Source organism: Cryptomeria japonica, chromosome 10 (genome assembly GCF_030272615.1).
Source record: "Cryptomeria japonica chromosome 10, Sugi_1.0, whole genome shotgun sequence".
In the NCBI taxonomy this organism is placed as follows: domain Eukaryota; kingdom Viridiplantae; phylum Streptophyta; class Pinopsida; order Cupressales; family Cupressaceae; genus Cryptomeria; species Cryptomeria japonica.
The window spans coordinates 819,557,018-819,574,629 of NC_081414.1; the positions used below are offsets into that span (position 1 = coordinate 819,557,018).

The following is a 17,612-nucleotide window of genomic DNA, read 5'->3' on the forward strand; positions in this document are numbered from 1 at the left end:
GGAGAGTAACTTCAAGCAAATGACCAACGCCCCACTAAAAAACTACTTCCTAAATAGATAATTATAACTACCAATTTTGGATCCACATTAAAGTGGTATCAAGCCACCAAGAGTGAAATAAAGGCAATACAGTAGTGCAAGAGCAAATTTACAGTCAAGTGAGATGTTGCAATAGCAGAGTTTGAAAAATTTGTTGCGGCTATACCCTACACTTTCTAAGAGACTCCCACTAAGGTTGTCTACAAAGGTTATCATTAAAGAATTCATTAGATTTGTAAGGAGGCCAATTACAGAAAGTCGTATTGAAGAGCTCATGAAAATCTAAGATAATTGTAACATTTTCCGTGATTGAGGGCTAGAGATCAAAGAGGTGATAGAAGCAGCAAAGAAAACTCTAAATCTTCAAAAAGATTAGACTTCAATATACAATCACCCCTAATTCCCACATTATTCAAAGTTTCCTCAGTGAGTGTTCAAGGCCCAGTTTCTAACACAGTAAGTACTCTCTTCAAGGTGTCTTGATTCTTTTCCTCTTAAGTAATAAAAGGCATCGCCTATATTAGGGATTGATCCACTTAATGTAAATCTTTTTAACTAGTAATTGTATATTTTTACAAATCGTATTATAATCATGCGTCCAGGCGACAATTTTTTACTTAAGCCGGCCTGTCTAGGTGACAATGCTTAGTTGCGTTGTCAATGTATTGATTTGCCTAAATCGTACAGTATTTTAAGGTATGTATGTGATAATTTCTATCAACTCCAAGGCATATCACATTCAACACACAAGTTGTGACAAGCTTCACATATAAGTCCAACTCCACCGTTGATTGGAAGAATTTGTATAATTGTTTCAGCACAAAACCAGCTCAACAAAGCTTCTGCAACCAGCACTGTGTCGTAGTTAATTGACTGTCTCCCATTTGTTGCAAGAAAGCATCTCATCTGACAAGCATCTTGGTTCTAAGAGATTATAACCAAATTTTATTCTTTATCAATTGCGTGTACATGCCAGATATGTCACCACGTTCCCTATTGTAGCATTGCTTACACAATATGCTGATTACAAAATACTTGCAACTAGTTTCAGTGTACTCCTTGTCTATCACACTATTCAGTGGCAACAATACCCATGGTAATCACCCAAGCTTTTTGGTGCTTGAATTAAACTTGTATTAGCCAATTACAGTTTTCAACAACTAGCATGTGAAGTGCTTTCCTTCGTGGCCACATCTGAAAATTATTAATTTTTCGTTGGTCTTATTTGGTTAGCCATTGAGTTCTGCACCCTCACTGTTATCAAAATATATCATCAATATTCTCTGTCGGGGGTAAAGAAAAATTGATGTCATATATGGACAATCAAAGACTTCCCCAGCAGTTTAACAAAATTAAATGTAACATGAAAGTACATATGGAAGCACAAGTGCAATATAATTGTTCTAGAAGTGGATGAACGTGCTCTGTCAATTCTAAAAAAGGAATTGCTTTTCAGCCCAAAGATTTGAAAAAGAATGGACTGGCTGTGATAAATATATAGTTAGATAACTAAATGAGATTATTTCTTATAATTGCTGTATCTTAGCCTTACTTTTCTCCTACGGTTCGTTTGTTTTGATGCAAGATAATTCACCTTTTGTAGAAAGACAGGACTAGATTAAGAGTACGTTAAATTTTTAAAAGCAAGATAAATTCCAAAACACATCGTTGGCAATTTAAAAAAGCATATCATTCTTCCATTGCAATCAATTAACAAACGCTCAATCAATTTGAGAAATATCCTGGTGTTCTTGATTTGTGAATTTGGCACATTGAACAAACCTTTGTTCTTTCCTCAAAATAATGTCTCAGTTCTTCCAACTATACTAGTTATATACAGGATAATTATTACAACCGAGTGTACTCCGATTGAGCAAGAAGAAAATTTGGAATTCAGATTACATAACAAGTTAACAAGATGTGATTATGAAAATGCCCAAACATTTTAAGCACTTCCAAAAACCAGATAGACAAGATACTTCCATCTGTGATCACTTTACAACCAACTTCCAATTTTTCAACCAGAAAACCCAGCTTTCATAGCAAAAGATAAGGTAAATCATTCGACGACCTGCCTACAAAGTATGCAATCCTGATAGGTAGGTGCAAACAAACAATATTTTGTTTTTAACAAACAGAAATGTAACTGTGATCGATTTGTGGCCACAAAATTTCCAGAAGCAACACACTAATTTTCCACATGTAGGTCATCCTGGACCACAATAGGCATGAAGATAAATTTACAGGGTGGTGTGCAAATCCTTGCAAGCTTTCTCTTGCTTAGCAATGAAATCGGAGGCTCCCTTCCCATGCTGAAACCTCACAACTTGTAGCTTTGCCCTGTTCAGTATACAAGTATAATGCTCCACAAGAATCTTCAATATAGAAAATGCTAGGCCCCTCCTCAGGTACCGATCTCATCATCAGTTACTCAAGGCTACACAACTTATCAGTTTGAATTGAGATACAAAAATATTACAGGTGCACTAATGGAACTGAGTCATGAAGGACAGAAAAATTATAGAAGTATGTATGCTTTTCTACAAATCCACTTCAAAAAGGAGCAGAGTGGAGCCTTTTAAGGGGATCCTTGAGCCTTCTAAGAGGATCCGTTGGATCTAGTAGTGATAGAGGTGGCGGCATTTCTGCCATGAACTGTCACAGAAAAAATAATTGTCAATAAAATATCAACCTACATAAGCAAAATATGAATAATGAGAAACAACTTATTGTATGCATTTAATGAACAAGTATGTATTGATGTTTCAATTACACTTCTGAGCAAATAGTGATTTCTTAAAGCAAGTTACCATATCTACAGTAAGAGGTCTCTAACAAATTATGGATGAAGTATCTAGTATTTAAGAAAAATAAGGAAAACACTGGGGTCAGGATAAGCACAAATCACATAACTTAGACTAGTTATTACACTGATAAATGATATAAAGATCCAGGTGGCAATTTGAGAAATAATACGAAAAAACAAGTAGGACAACCTTAGCAAAGGCATCATTCCTTTAACGTTGACCAGAGTTTTACTTTGATTTTTATCACATTGGAAAGTTAGGTCATGCTCGGCAATAACCAAAAAGGTTCCCATGGCCATCCATTTTGGCCAGAAAGTTTAACAACAAAAACTGTCCTAAGGACCTAGAAATCACGATCTGCAAAACTGTAGAAATTTCAAAATCTTCAAACTGGATCATTTAATTATGGCAGCTGTAGATGTCAAATATACAGTGTAACCCGGTTGTATTTATCAACAAAAATATATACTTAATGGATTTTCAAATTTCTATGTGAATCAATTCACATTCAGCTTACAAACCTTGCAAATCCTGTTGAGAAATAGCTATTAAGTGTTTGACATCCAAAAGTTAAATCAGAATATTGTAGTTTCATATCTCTTACAGAGTTGACTAGCTTCTCATAAACTATTCTCATTTTTTCAATAAACTTTCATTTACATTGCAGCATCCATGTGTTTCTAACTTTATTGGCTTCATTTCCAATCCCAGTTGCAATTAGAGATGTGAGTTTTTAAAAGCTCCAGGCATTTCAATTCCAATTCCCTTGAAACTCATTGTTTTAGAAAATAATTTCAACAAAAAGCAATGCCTTCCACTTAAGCATAGAGTAGAAAGGCAAGTCGTTGCAGTGAAATAGGACATACATGTACCAAACATGGGACTCGTGGAGATGCAGGTATAAGGTTACTGAATGCCATTTGAAATGATGCACAGTTTTGAAATGTAAAACTTAGTTACCAGAAGATACAGTGACTAGAACAGAGCACATATCCTTGTACTGAAGTTTCCTTGTGGCTATGATGTGGGTTCACTACTCTGACATAAAGGAGCATGTGGTAATAAAATATCAAGAAATATTGAACAAAAAGAAAAAATGATTTTATTTATTTACAGGCCTTCATATTACAAACTGGTATTACATATTCCAAAAAAGCTATTACCCTATTTTAATTTTTACAATTCTATGTTCAATTGGCCACTGTCCCTCATAAATCAAGGTAACACACTTTGATACAGCAACATTACTTTTTCAACCAACATGTGCATCTCATGCAACAAATTGAGTATCCTATTTAATATCTCATACTTAGATTACATAAGAAGCTCCCTCCACTTCTTCTGGAATCACACAAAAAGGGACCATCTCAAAGCTTTTGATTGAGCTTGCATCCCAAACAGACAGTTACTTCATTTGTGCAACCCTTTTTGGTCCCCAATGACCTTTACTATCGCATGCTCTCTACTGTATTCCAATCACCTGAATCCTAAAATTTCTCATCTAATGTGTATTTATCTGTCTCCTCCCTAGCTTAACAGTCAATAAAGCTCACTCACTACCACATATCAAAAAGGACTTACATTAATGAAAGGAATTTATAATTCCACAATGATATCTCAAACAAGATACAAAATGAAGAGTCAATAATACTTACTTGCATGCAACAAACATGACTTGCATTAAACAAAACGTTGACTCATACAGAGATAATAACATCAAGCACAAAGCAGACTCTAAAAACAATTTTGTCAGTGATTAAAAATTATCACAGCCAGTAAGGCCTAAATCCTTGACTTTAGGTTCTAATTTCCAATGCACATGATTCCATGGCTTTATTCTCAACTTTCCCTCCAAAAACATGTCAATTGTCCTTTGTAGCTTGCATATCTTGAACAGTACATGCCCCAAAATGTCAACTTTAGAATACAAGTCAGCATTAGCCACCAAACGAAACTCTATAAACAGAAGTCACTCAGTTAGTGGCCACAGTAATTAATGCACATCAGCCTTCTACCCTAAGTTACTGGTTCCAGTTCAGGTGTGGGTACGGGTATCAGAAACCAGTTTATATATATGTCTGTACATATATATAGTATAGAATAATGATACTAATAATTGCCAACGATAAAATTATTTAAATAACTCATAATTTGCAAAAAATGAAAATACTGGTAAGTTCATAACTAAATGATTTATCAAATGTCAATACATAAAGAAAATTGCAATCAATATTTAATTAATAATCTTCATATTGATATTCATAAAAAGCATCTTAGTCTAAGATTTGGTTCAATTTAACTTGAACCACAACAAGTTGGCCATTTACTGTACAAGCTGCTTCATCTACAGATATTTTCTGGCAAGTTGTGCAACAATAATGTCCAAGTCAACACACTTAAGGGTTAGAGTGAAAAATTATATACAGAGGCATTTTTTTTATAAAAAATGTTCCAAAAAAATAACTTTTCTCCTGTTTTTTTTGGGCAGTCCTTGGGTCCCCCTGGGTTCTTCCCAGGTTCGCCCAGGATCCCTCCCGGGTTCCCTGTGCCTGTGAGGGAGCCCACTAGGCAACCCGAACCAGACCAGAACCCAAACTGTACCCACACAAGTACCCAGGGGTTTTTAGAGCAATCAGGTAACTTAGCTTCTATCCAAGTCCAAAATAGTAATAAACAGTAAGAGCTGAATTCATATCCAGTTCTAATTTCCAATGGCATGTCATTGACAACAGCTCATAAAAGGTAAGAACTAGTTTGGCAGTTCATGAAAGGTCTACAATCTGGCACCAGCATATTGATAGCCTTCAAGAGAAGGTGGCTCATTTAAAGTTCCAACCATTATGCCACATTGTTAACCATAAAGTGGTTTTGAACATATGTGATATTTCTGTTAAAAGGCAAATCAAGAAACCTAATTGAATATATTGACGTGATTGCTCTATAGTCTATAATATGAAATAAGTACGTGCATGTTTATTTGGCTGAGGATGCCAAATTAACACATAATATGCATTAACAAATGGTTTTCCAACCAGGAGATAGACAGAAATTTTCAATTAATAACAAATCTATATAATAACAAAAACATGCATTACTTGTAGACTACATAGAAATGAATGAAGTTCAGGTTGGTTTTCACATCCCAAGGCAAATAAGTTTTTGTCAAAACACTTGTGGATGCATTTTACTTGAAAATTCAGCTTCCAGAATTTAGTAACAAAGAATTGAAAAAACATTATTAGCCTTATCATTTTTAGGCTGCATGACAGGAGGGTTTTCTGTGAAACGAAATCCTTTCTAAAAGCAAACATAATCAGTTCTTTTCAAGGAGGGCATATTACCAATGATTAATTCCAAGGTTTATCAAATACAATTAAACTTTAATTACATACAGATCATTTCTTCAAATTCTAAAATGAGAAGTAAATTGCATAAAGCTTATAAAAACACTTCACCAAATGGCAAGTCTAAATGATCAGAACTGCATGTCGACCCATAATTAGATTTCATACAGTTATCATGGTGCTGATTGAGCACATATTACCAATAATTTTTCTTTACCAAGCAGGAGCTATGAAAGGGACCACAAAAATAAAACAATAAAAGATACCAAAATGGGGGGAGAGGGGTCCCAAAATGGATAACCCCTAGACATGCCAGATTTAGAGAGAAGCACCTGTGAAAGGAACTACAAATATAGGACAATAAAAGATACCAAAATGTGGGGAACGAGAAAACACAAAACAGCTGATCCCTAGACAGAGCAGATTATGAGAAGCACCTTAATTTTGGCCTGATGCTTACATATTTTTGTTGCTAAGTTCCAATTTATTCGGAAAATGGTCAAAGCAAAATTTACCATAATACTCCATAAACATTCATATAAAATAATTGACCGCACCCATGTTGTTTCTCAGTCAAATCAAGAAACTAACAAAAAAAATGACGAATATTAAACACACTTGCAAAGTTTTGGGAAGTATGGGAACAGGATTATAAAAATTATAGGTTTAGGATGTAGACACCTAAACTTCATCCTTACACTTTAATCAATTCTAATTCGTTATTCTTACACCACCTCCTGCACTGATTGATTAAATAAGACATTAAATTAATCAGGTTTCCCTCATCAGCTCCATTTATTAAATTAAACGACACTAACATTGATTAATTAATCAGTTTATTTAATCAGCTATACTAATGTCCATGATCCCCCCTTCATTCAGAAAAATAAAATAAAACACATTTGTCAAAAATCCACATCATCCATTTATCTAATTTCAACTCCTAAGAATCCTAAATGAAATCAACATTTAATCTTAGCCATCCAAATCATCAAATTAATCCTAGCCATCAAATTCCAAACAAATCACCAAATCCAAAATAAAATCAGCATTCAATCCTAGCCATCAAATAAATCAAACAAATCCTAGCCATTCATCTCCAATTATCTTCAATCCAAACTCAAATTAACTTTCAATCTCAACCATCCACAAAATCTAATCAATCCCAACCCTCTGTACACCCACTACCTACATTAAATCCTCACCTACCTCTCAAATTCAAATTAGAATTCATCTCATGCAATCCTAGCCATCCGTCGGAAAACAATTTCAACCCATCATTTATCCTCATCAAATCTATAAAACCACCCTTCCACAAGCAATTTTAAAGAGATGAGAAGAATCCAATTAGGTACATGGTGCCACGTTGAAGACTCCCAAGAGCAACTCAAAACCAAGCACACACACACAGACTAGGTTTGTATTGGTTGTATGTTTTTCAATTCAAATTTGCATACTTAGTTTGCTCAATTGGAGGTAGCAATAAGATTCAATTTTAGTTTTCTTTCATTGTTTTTCCCACTCCACATTCTAGCACACCCAATGGGACCACATCCCAAGCTAGATTGCACATTTTCAAAGTCAATTTGAGTGATTTTTCATAGGTTTTCCACATCCATTTGATGTTTTCTTCTCCTTTACACAAGTAGTCTATCAAACAACTAATCCTTTCTAGGTCATGGCATATTTGCATTGAATATCGGTGCACCTACACTCTAGCAAACAATTGAAAATTAAAACCTCCCCTAGGGACGCAAGTGTTTTCTAGACTAACTTGGTTGTGGCATAGGTGTATTGGTTTTGGCATAAGAACCTTTAAGATTTTGTAAACCAGTTTAGCTTTTTGCACCAATTTGTGGCATGTACGAATCTGTCAGTTTTTTTGCATTCTTTAATGTATATATCTCTAGAAATGCTTACTATTAATTGTTCATCTCAAGCACTCTATGTATCAACATATATGCAGTCTATGTGGGATATATGCTCTATGCGACAAAGCATACCCTTCGGATTGGTTTTACTCTTCTTTTTTTAAGATCTTTCTTGCTAACGCTAACCCTTGTTGGTGTGTATCTTGATCATTTGTTCCATTTATTGACCATTTGTAGCAAGTTTGCCCATTTGAAGATAAATCCATGGTGATTGTACATTCATTTGTAAAAGATCAAAAGTCTAAAACCTCTTTCACACATCTTTAATTTCCTAAGGAATAATACTTTCTTGTGTGCTATGCTTGCTTTTATATTTGGCTTGTCTATTTGTGGAATAGGTTTGTGTATACTCTCCTCTCACATTGCAAGGCAATCTTGAGGATCAAAAGCAACCTTTTTGCTTGTCTCCTAAAAGAATCTTGGGTATGCTGCCTCCATGCACCTTTGGCCGACCTTGGAGATCAAAAGCAAGTCACCTTCTATATTTTTCCCTTTTAGCAGGCTTGGCTTGGATTTCATCACCAAGTGGCAACCCAAGCCCTTGCATTTGATTGAGGTGTATAAATTGTGAATACAACAATAGGCTCCTCCATTCAAAGTGCATTTGTCATTATTTACGATTGGGTTAAAGTAAATTTGTGGGCCTACAAAATCAAACACTCACCCAAAATAAAATGGGAATTTTGTTTTGTTTGTCATGTCTTCCCCTTGTGTAAAAAAATTTTAAACCATCCAAATATTATTAAAAAAAAACTAAAAAGTTCAACCCTTTCACCCAAAAATCAGGTCACATTTTCAATATCACATGTTGTAACTAGGAACAAATATAGAACCAACACTAACATGAACTTGTGGAAGAGAACCTTCTCTCAAATGATAGAGTCCACATAGGATACAACCTCAAGAAGGACCAAGCTGCATGCGGTCCTTATATTAAAACCTTCACAAAACAAATATGCTTACGAACAAGACGACCTTTATTTGCTTTGGACCAAGATGAGCCAAAATAGAGACAATCTACTTAGGCATCTTGTAGAAACGGAGCTAAGTTCCCCAAAAACTTCACCTTCACCAATGTCATGCACTGAGACCTTCATTAAACCCACTCCCAACAATCATGGCCATAATGGATGACCATACCAACAATCATGCTAAACTTTGCAACGACCCCTTGAATAACACAAACCTTAATAATAGAGAAGCTAATGACGCCACACAGTAATACTTGTGGTAGAGGCCCTTCCCATCAAAATTTTCAAATTCCACCCCATTACAACATCCCACCATTACAATGGCATTCCATTCAATCAAGAATGGAGGGCAATGAAAAAGATCATCAAATGCTTGCAAGTTAGATCCTCCAACCAACATAAAAGGTAGAAGTTTGAGGATTTGTGTCCCTATCCTCTTGACTAATCACTTCTCAAACACACTTCCCTTTTCTCTTTGTAATCCCAAGTTCAATAAATATAACAATGATTTCTTAATCTATCTTTTCCCAAGAAGACTAGATGGGCATGACCTTGAATAGTTCCTCCATTTGCCTAGAGGTCCCATTGTGTCATTCCCAAATTTGGTAGAAAAATTTGTGAAACATTTCTCTTCCAACATAGAACACATACTCACCGTGATGGATCTATATAATACAAAACAAATAAACAAGAGCTTCTCTTCCTTTCTATAACAGTAGAGGAGCCTCTCAAGTAGGTTCCCAAGGCCATACCTTGAAAAACAACTGATCCATATCTTCATCACCAACCTCAATCCCAAATTAGACTTTCATTTACAAGTCCATTGCATGGCCTCTGGCCTCCTTTGACAATATCATCGAAAAGGAGGTACAAATCAAAAAAGCTCTAATCAACAAAGGACTTGTAACGGTATGCACAAGAGACCAAACTCCAATAAGAAACCCAAAATCTTCATCTAAAACAAGAACGTGGTTGGTAAAAGAGTAACAAATTCCAAGAACATTTGGGTAATATAGAACCACCCTAGTGTTACCATACTTAGGGACCAACCAAAACAAGAAATCAAAAAAAGCCAATATACACCCTAGTATAGCCCATGGAGGCAATGTTTTGCATATTGCTTAAAGTAAATATGACCACATTCTCGCCAACCAAGCCATTTAAAGAAAGTAAACCTAAGCTTGCTTGGTACAAGGATAATGAATATTGTAAATATCACAAATTCAAGGGCCATACCACCAACAAGCATATGAAGCTTAAAAACTACATCCAAGACTTGATCGATAAGAGAGGCATTGAAGTGGACAAACAAGCTTCATCCTCATTGCTTCATCCTCATTGAATGACCAAATGACAATTTATCAAGATCCTTTCCTAAAGCACGACCAATTGTGATCCCCTTCCAAACCAAATCAAAACTAAGACACCTAAACTTGCCATATACATTAAGACCTCTAATAACTATAATTCTTGTTGGCAATATCAAACAAGTTGATTATCAAAACAATACTATTAAAATCAGAACCCATCATTGTGTCGCAACCACATTACATGGTAGGGTCACCATTGAAAGGACACCTCTTCCAATACAATCTCCTTGAACAACTTGAGAAAGACGGGACACACATCGATCCTAAATCTCCTCCGAATATCTAATGTGCATAAGGAGGTACTCAACAAGGTCTCACAAAAGTCAAAGATCCCTCGTAACATTGTTCCTTAACACTGTCATACCCTAATTGGCCACCTATAATCCCCTCATCATCTCACTTTCAATGAGCAAGATATGCTATTCTCATATCCATTCCATAATTGCCCCTTACATATAGAGGCCATCATTGCATAACATAAATTTAGAAGAGTTCTTATTGATAATGGTTCTAGATTGAATCTTTGCACCCTAACAGATGAACCTCCTTGGCTACATAAAAGAGACCTTCAATCTGCAAATAATCACAATTAAGGACTGATGATGCAAAAATGGGATAAAAAGGAGCCATAAACTTGCTAATAGAAGCCAAGTCATTTGTACAATTAACCTTGTACCATGTTGTCCACCTTGTTATCCCCTAAACGTCCTCCTGGGACACTTGGATCCACACCATGCTGACCCTCCCTTCCACATTACTACAATATTATAATTCTTTAATGAAGGCATTAAAGTCACCATCCTTGTTGATCCATGCACCTTCCAGTATTTCCAAATGTTGGAAGCCCATTATCAAAAGGCTCATCTTTGTCAAAGTATCAAAATCCCCACCCCTATCAAAGACCAACATACCACATCTCAACTTGATCCAAATGACCTTCCACCCTCATCCAACAACCCACATCCCAAAACTAAAATCAAGATTGCCAACACAAGTTGTCAGGAATAAGAAATTGAATAGGACTTTCATTGGTGCACTCTTCGTATCATCTTATGGCCAACTTGACTGAAAATAAATCCCAAAGTACACCAAGTTACGATATGGTTCTTTGTGCAGCATCATCTTCTAGAAAATGAACACATCATGAGGTTCAACAATTCCTAGCTTCAACCTAAGGAAGAGCTTGCATCATGTTTTCAAACTAATGAATATCCTATTGCCCTCAAAATGTGCAAGCATGTGAAATATTGAGGTAAGGGCCTTGGACTACATAAATAGTGGATCTTTGAACCTATCCAAGTCAACACCAATATAGCAATTAGGATACATATCATGGGCTGAGCAACTTGTCATTCTTAGTGAATCCTCTAGGACCAAAGGGGATGTTCCCTTTGATGTTGGAAATCAATGTCAAAAATCCTCAAACAATAACCATATTAAATCCTAGCTGCCACTAACCTCTTTCCAAACTCTATGATCCTTGCAATCAATCTATCAAAGAAAACTCATCCACACTCCCCAAGGAAGATCTGGAAGACATGCAATAGATGAGGAACTCAATCTCCCGCTAGCACCTACATAGCTTCTAGATGGATCATCATTATTAGTTGAGGATGCCAATAATGTCAACTCAAGGATAGTGGATAATCCAAAGCTCACACAAATCACCACTACCATGAATCCTGAAGAAAAGGAAATACATGCCACCTCATTTGAGGAATATTTTGATTGTGTTTCCCTAGTCCTATGCCAATCTGCTAGGACTAGATCCTTCTCTAGTTGTACATCACATTGGCGTACAATTGGACCACAAGCGTATAACCCAAGCACAAGATGCACCCTAAATTTCCCTTCTAGACAAAGAAGAAATGTAAAAATTGAGGTAGGCTTCATCAACCCCGTTAATTAGTTTGAATGGATCTCCAACATTGTACTAGTCAACAAAAAGACCAAAGCGATCCAATTTTATTTAACTTTTTGTGACGTCAATAAGGCACGCCACAAGGATGACTTTCCCTTGCCCAATATGGACATCATAGTCAACTCTATAGCAAGAGATGAAATACTCTCCCTCATGGATGGATTCTTCCATTACAATCAAATCCAAATAGCACCTAAAGATCAACACAAGACAACCTTTGTAACACCATGGAGAACATTTTGTTATCAAGTTATGTCCTTTGGGTTGAAGAACAGAGTAGCCAACTATCAAGTGACTATGATTGTCATCTTCTATGACATGCTCTATCATGACGTCAAAGATTAAATGGATGACATATTGGTCAAAGCTAGAATGAGCTAAACATCCTACAATTTTATGACAATCCTTCAAGAACTCAAAGAATACAAGGTTCATCTGAATTTAAAGAAATGTGTATCTAACTAGCTTATAACAAACTACTAGGATGCATTGTCTCTTGACCATGTATTGAGGTTGATACTACAAAAGGGGAATACCTCTATCTCACAACCTCCAACAACTCAAATGCCTACAAGGGACACTAAAAGCTATCAAGAGGTTCATCGCTCAACTCACTAACAAGTGTCAACAATAACATCAAAACTTACATAACCTTGCAATTTCGTGTTGTATTTTGCACTCACTTTGGCATTTACATTGTTGGTGCCAAACGTATAGCACTCATGTTGTTTCTCCTTTTTTTTGTGTTCCAAGTGTCTTGTTCATGCTTTTCCTAGCGCTTTGGACTTTTGTTTAGCCTAAATTGTTCAAATGCTACCATGTCATGCAAAGTGTTCAAAACTTTTTAGTTGTCGACAGTTGGTATCTCCGCCAACACTATCTTAATATGATGATTCAAGTTTAATGACCATTTATGGGTGTTTCAAATCTCATCATTCCTTTGGTTTTTGGCAAGTAACCTTATTGAAGAGACTCAAACCATCCCTTTGCTTTCCTCTTTGACTAAATTCAAACCTCTATTCTTCCACTCTATTACTATCTTGGCAATCATCTATCTCTGAAGCTCTCAGTTATAGAAATCTATGGAAGTTCTTGAAGCTTTCTTGTTATCAACTTATTCCCTTGTTGATATGTAGACTACTATTGTACTCTTCAATTTCATAGAGGTGTGGTAGCAACATTGCAACAAGCAGAAGTCTCCTTTGGCTCTAACCGAACTTTTGTGAGGTGCCATTGTTCTTGTGTCTAGTTCCAACTTCTTATTTTTCTCATTGTAGTTGTTATTGCATACCTTTGCGATTGTCTCATTGGCATTGAGGGATCATATACTTGCTCATTTGCATTTGTATTTCCATTACATTTAAATGGCTATGTGTTGATGTGTTTTTCATGCACATGCGAACACAGAATAAAATACCAAGGTATCTTATCCTCTCTTGAACAAAGTTTCCCCAAATGCTGAAGATTTCGCCTAAGGATCAATCGAGGCAACTCCAAGGTTCTTATATGTAGGGCCTCTAAGTGTGGATAAGCTCTTGCGGTATGATGTGATTTTGCTGGAATCACAAGAGGACTTACATTTGATGACCTGAGCGTCTGATTTACTTTGGATATCACTGGAATGTGGGTCTTTACTGATCCTTGATTTTTTAAAAAGGGAAAAAAGGACAAGGGCTGGAGAGGAATCTCTAATTCTAACACTAAGAATGTAGGAGCAATGGATGACCTTTGATGAAACTCTAACTAAGTCTTGCTTTGACATGCTATGATCATCTCCACAAGGTTAGTGCGATCTTCTAAGGATAGCTTTATGATGTTCAGATCACCGCTACAAGCATAGACATCGTCAAGTTGATGCATATCAATGAAGAAGCGATAATTGAAGTTAAGCTTAAGTTGAATAATTCCAATTAACTACGCAAGGCAAGTTTGCAATCAACAAACCACTAGTAGTATGGATATACAAATTTCACCATTGATCATGCAAATTCCTTCCATTCATCCAATAACATGAAATTAAATTTGAGAAGTATAGAGACCATGCAAATTGTCAAATCAACACAAAGAATTCACCATTCCTTCAATGAAGTTTACATGTCTTTTGCAACAATGTCTTGACAACAATCTTTGCCTTCTCTTTCTACTCTACCCTAAAATGCTATCTACTATTGAGCTACTAATTATTGACCATCTCTCTTTTGCTAACTCCTAACTATTCTCTTTACAAATGAAGAGCCAAGGCTTTATATAGAGAGCCCTTTACAAATTGATGGCTCTGATTGACTTAGAATCAATGGCTAGGATTACAAGATAGAAATTCTAATTAGGGTTTGTTATAACAAACTTCCTTAGCCAATGAGAAAATTACATTCAATGAGTGTGGACCAATAGGAAGCAGGGGTAGGTACACCGAAGTTTGTGTCGTCCCTATAGGTACATTGAATTTGGACATGTTGAGGTGGACCAATCCGACTGGAGAAAAAGGGACTGGGATGCCATCTTGTCTGACGTTTGTATCTTGGTTGATCCTCCTCTGTCCTTGATGCGAAGAATGATGTACCTCCTTGACTTCCATGTGCTTGATGAGGCTTCCTCACTATCAAGTGTTCTTTCTCTGGTAACATGTCTCGCCTTGAAGTGTTGGTAATGTCATTCTTCTCTGTCATCATGTGGGTATTTTAGAATGAAATTCGCTCATGATCCTCTCCAGGGACAGGCCCCATAATAAAATTCGCTCGGGACCCTTTGGAAGGGTCAGGAGCGAAATTTGACAAAGTTGCTCAATTAGACCTCATTTCATCATTTCATAATCTTAAGCCTAGCCTTCAAACCTCTTCTCATCATGATCTCAAAATTAGCCCTTTACCTAGCTCAAACAAGGTGAAATATAGGAGTTTCAAAGGATTTCGCTCTAGACCCTTTGGAAGGGTCAGGAGCAAAATTCATGATTAAGACACAATTCCATCCCTTCCTTGCTCCAAATTGCTTCTCAAGGTAAGTATACATTAATCTTTGTTCCACCAATGCTTAGGAATTCACATTTTGGCGTTCATCATGAGCAAATTAGGTGATTTTGAGAATTTCACTCTGAACCCTCTGGAAGGGTCGGGAGCGAGATCCAAGATTTGCTTGTTTTCCTTCACCTGGATTCATTCTTCATACCTTGCTTTCCTTTGACTCTCAACTTTGGATCCCCCTCTCATGAAGACAACACTTGTTTGACCTCAAAATGGCTTGAAAGGAGAAATTTGCTCAAAATCATGGCCAGGACAGGACCCATTTAGGATTTAGCTCAAAACCTTCATTTTTGGTGGTCACAAGCCATTCAAAGGCATGCTTAATGACATCTTCAATCTTAATTCACCCTGATCCACACTTGGCTTGACACAAAATTGAGAGAAAAAGGAGATTTTGGGAATTTCTCTCTGGAGTCTGGACCCTTTGGAAGGGTTGGGAGCGAAATTCACATTCTAGGCTTGACTCTTCATCTCTTGAACTCCAATCTCCATTGCAAAGTCAATATAAACCAACCCACCTTCAACCACACCATAGAAACTAAGGATTTCACCTTATCAAAGGGAAAAATAGGTGTTTTCAAGAATTTCGCTATGGACCCTTTGGAAGGGTCAGAAGCAAAATTCATGATTTAGGACAAAATCCTTCACTCCTTCACTTCTAATCACTTCCTAAGGCAAAAACATGTCAATCCACTTCCAAATATGCCCAAGGAACTAAAAGGTTGGCCTAAACTAGGAAGAAAATGAGGTTTATGGAGAATTTCGCTTTGGACCCTTCCAAAGGGTCCAAAGCGAAATTCCCAATCTTGGACAAAATCCTCACTTTTCAATGCTTTCATTCACTTCCTAAGGCAAAAACATGTCAATTTACCCCCACTATGTCCAAGGAACAAGGCTTTTAGTCTAAACAAGGAAGAAAATAGTGTTTTCTAGGAATTTCGCTCTAGACCCTTTAGAAGGGTCAGGAGCGAAATTCAAGATTTAGGTTGATTTCACCATTCCATTGCCTCAAACTACCTTTCAAAGGCAAGTACACATCAAAATCTTCCCAACCATGCCTTAGAAGTCAAAGTCTTGATCATAACAAGGAGCAAATAGGGTTTATGGAAAATTTCGCACTGGACCCTTTGGAAGGGTCAGGAGCGAAATTCATCCTTGAGCTCATTTCACACCTCCTTCCTCCTTTCCTTGCCTTGGATATAACTTCTCAAGACTTCTCCTATCATCATCAAGTCAACTTGCTCTCAAAGTGGCGTTTATTTCAAGGTCTTAGTGAGGAAATAAGGTCATTCAAGAATTTTGCTCTGGACCCTTTGGAAGGGTCAAAAACAAAATTCACATTTAGGCTCAAATCTTGACTTCATTTCCCGCATTTCCTTATCCAAACAAGTGCATTGCTCTCAAAAATGCATGGGACAAGGATTAGTTCATAGGTTTGGGCAAGGTAAAATGCCTTATGAAGGAATTCGCTTTGGACCCTTTGGAAGGGTCAGGAGCGAAATTGCTCTTCTAGGCTCAAATTGACTTCTCTTCCACTTGGCTTTGCCTTAGACTCAACCCTTGATCCCTTTCCTTGCCATGTATGTCCATTGTTTGATGTCCTTAGTGAAGAAATAGGTATTTAGGGGAAATTCACTCTGGACCCTTTGGAAGGGTCAGGAGCGAAATTTGCAATTATGCTCAAATTCCTTAATTTTCATCACTTCACTTTGTTTCACACCTCAATACTCTCTCAACTACGCCATAAGGACAAGGTTTATGAGGCAAATTAAGACTAGGATAAGATATATTAGGAAATTCGCTCTGGACCCTTTGGAAGGGTCAGGAGCGAAATTTGTCTTTAGTCTCTCCGTCAAGATCCATATATGGAATATAACATTTTTCTTATACTTTAAGTTGTATTCCATATATATTGTCAGGATGTTTGAGAGTGGTTTCAAACCTCCACGAGTTATAATGCAAAATCTAGATTTTGGAGGATTCTTCAATTTTCCAAACTTAGTCAAATTTCAAGATCAGGATGACATTCCAGACAACGCCAAATTTCAGGACATTTGAGGATCAGGATGACATTCTAGACTTCTTAAGGCGAGTTCGCTCTGTCCTTGATGTAAGGGATGGGACCTAGGAGGACATTATGCATTCAATCAAGGTTTGATTTAGCAACTTGAAGCGCGACCAGATGTACACAAAAAAACACCCTAGGAATGAT

The 17,612-nt window shown here is 36.7% G+C and overlaps 1 protein-coding gene across 1 annotated transcript in view; it reads right to left on the bottom strand.

Annotated features, from left to right (window-relative positions):
- Window positions 1–1,749: 1,749 nt before the first annotated feature.
- The window catches only part of LOC131036232 (ABSCISIC ACID-INSENSITIVE 5-like protein 4), a 54,835-nt gene continuing 38,972 nt past the window's right edge, over window positions 1,750–17,612 (bottom strand). The window contains exon 3 of the mRNA XM_057968082.2: window positions 1,750–2,694. Within this exon, the coding sequence (XP_057824065.2) occupies window positions 2,593–2,694 (102 nt within the window). The 3' untranslated portion in view covers window positions 1,750–2,592. The remainder of the gene's footprint in view (window positions 2,695–17,612) is intronic.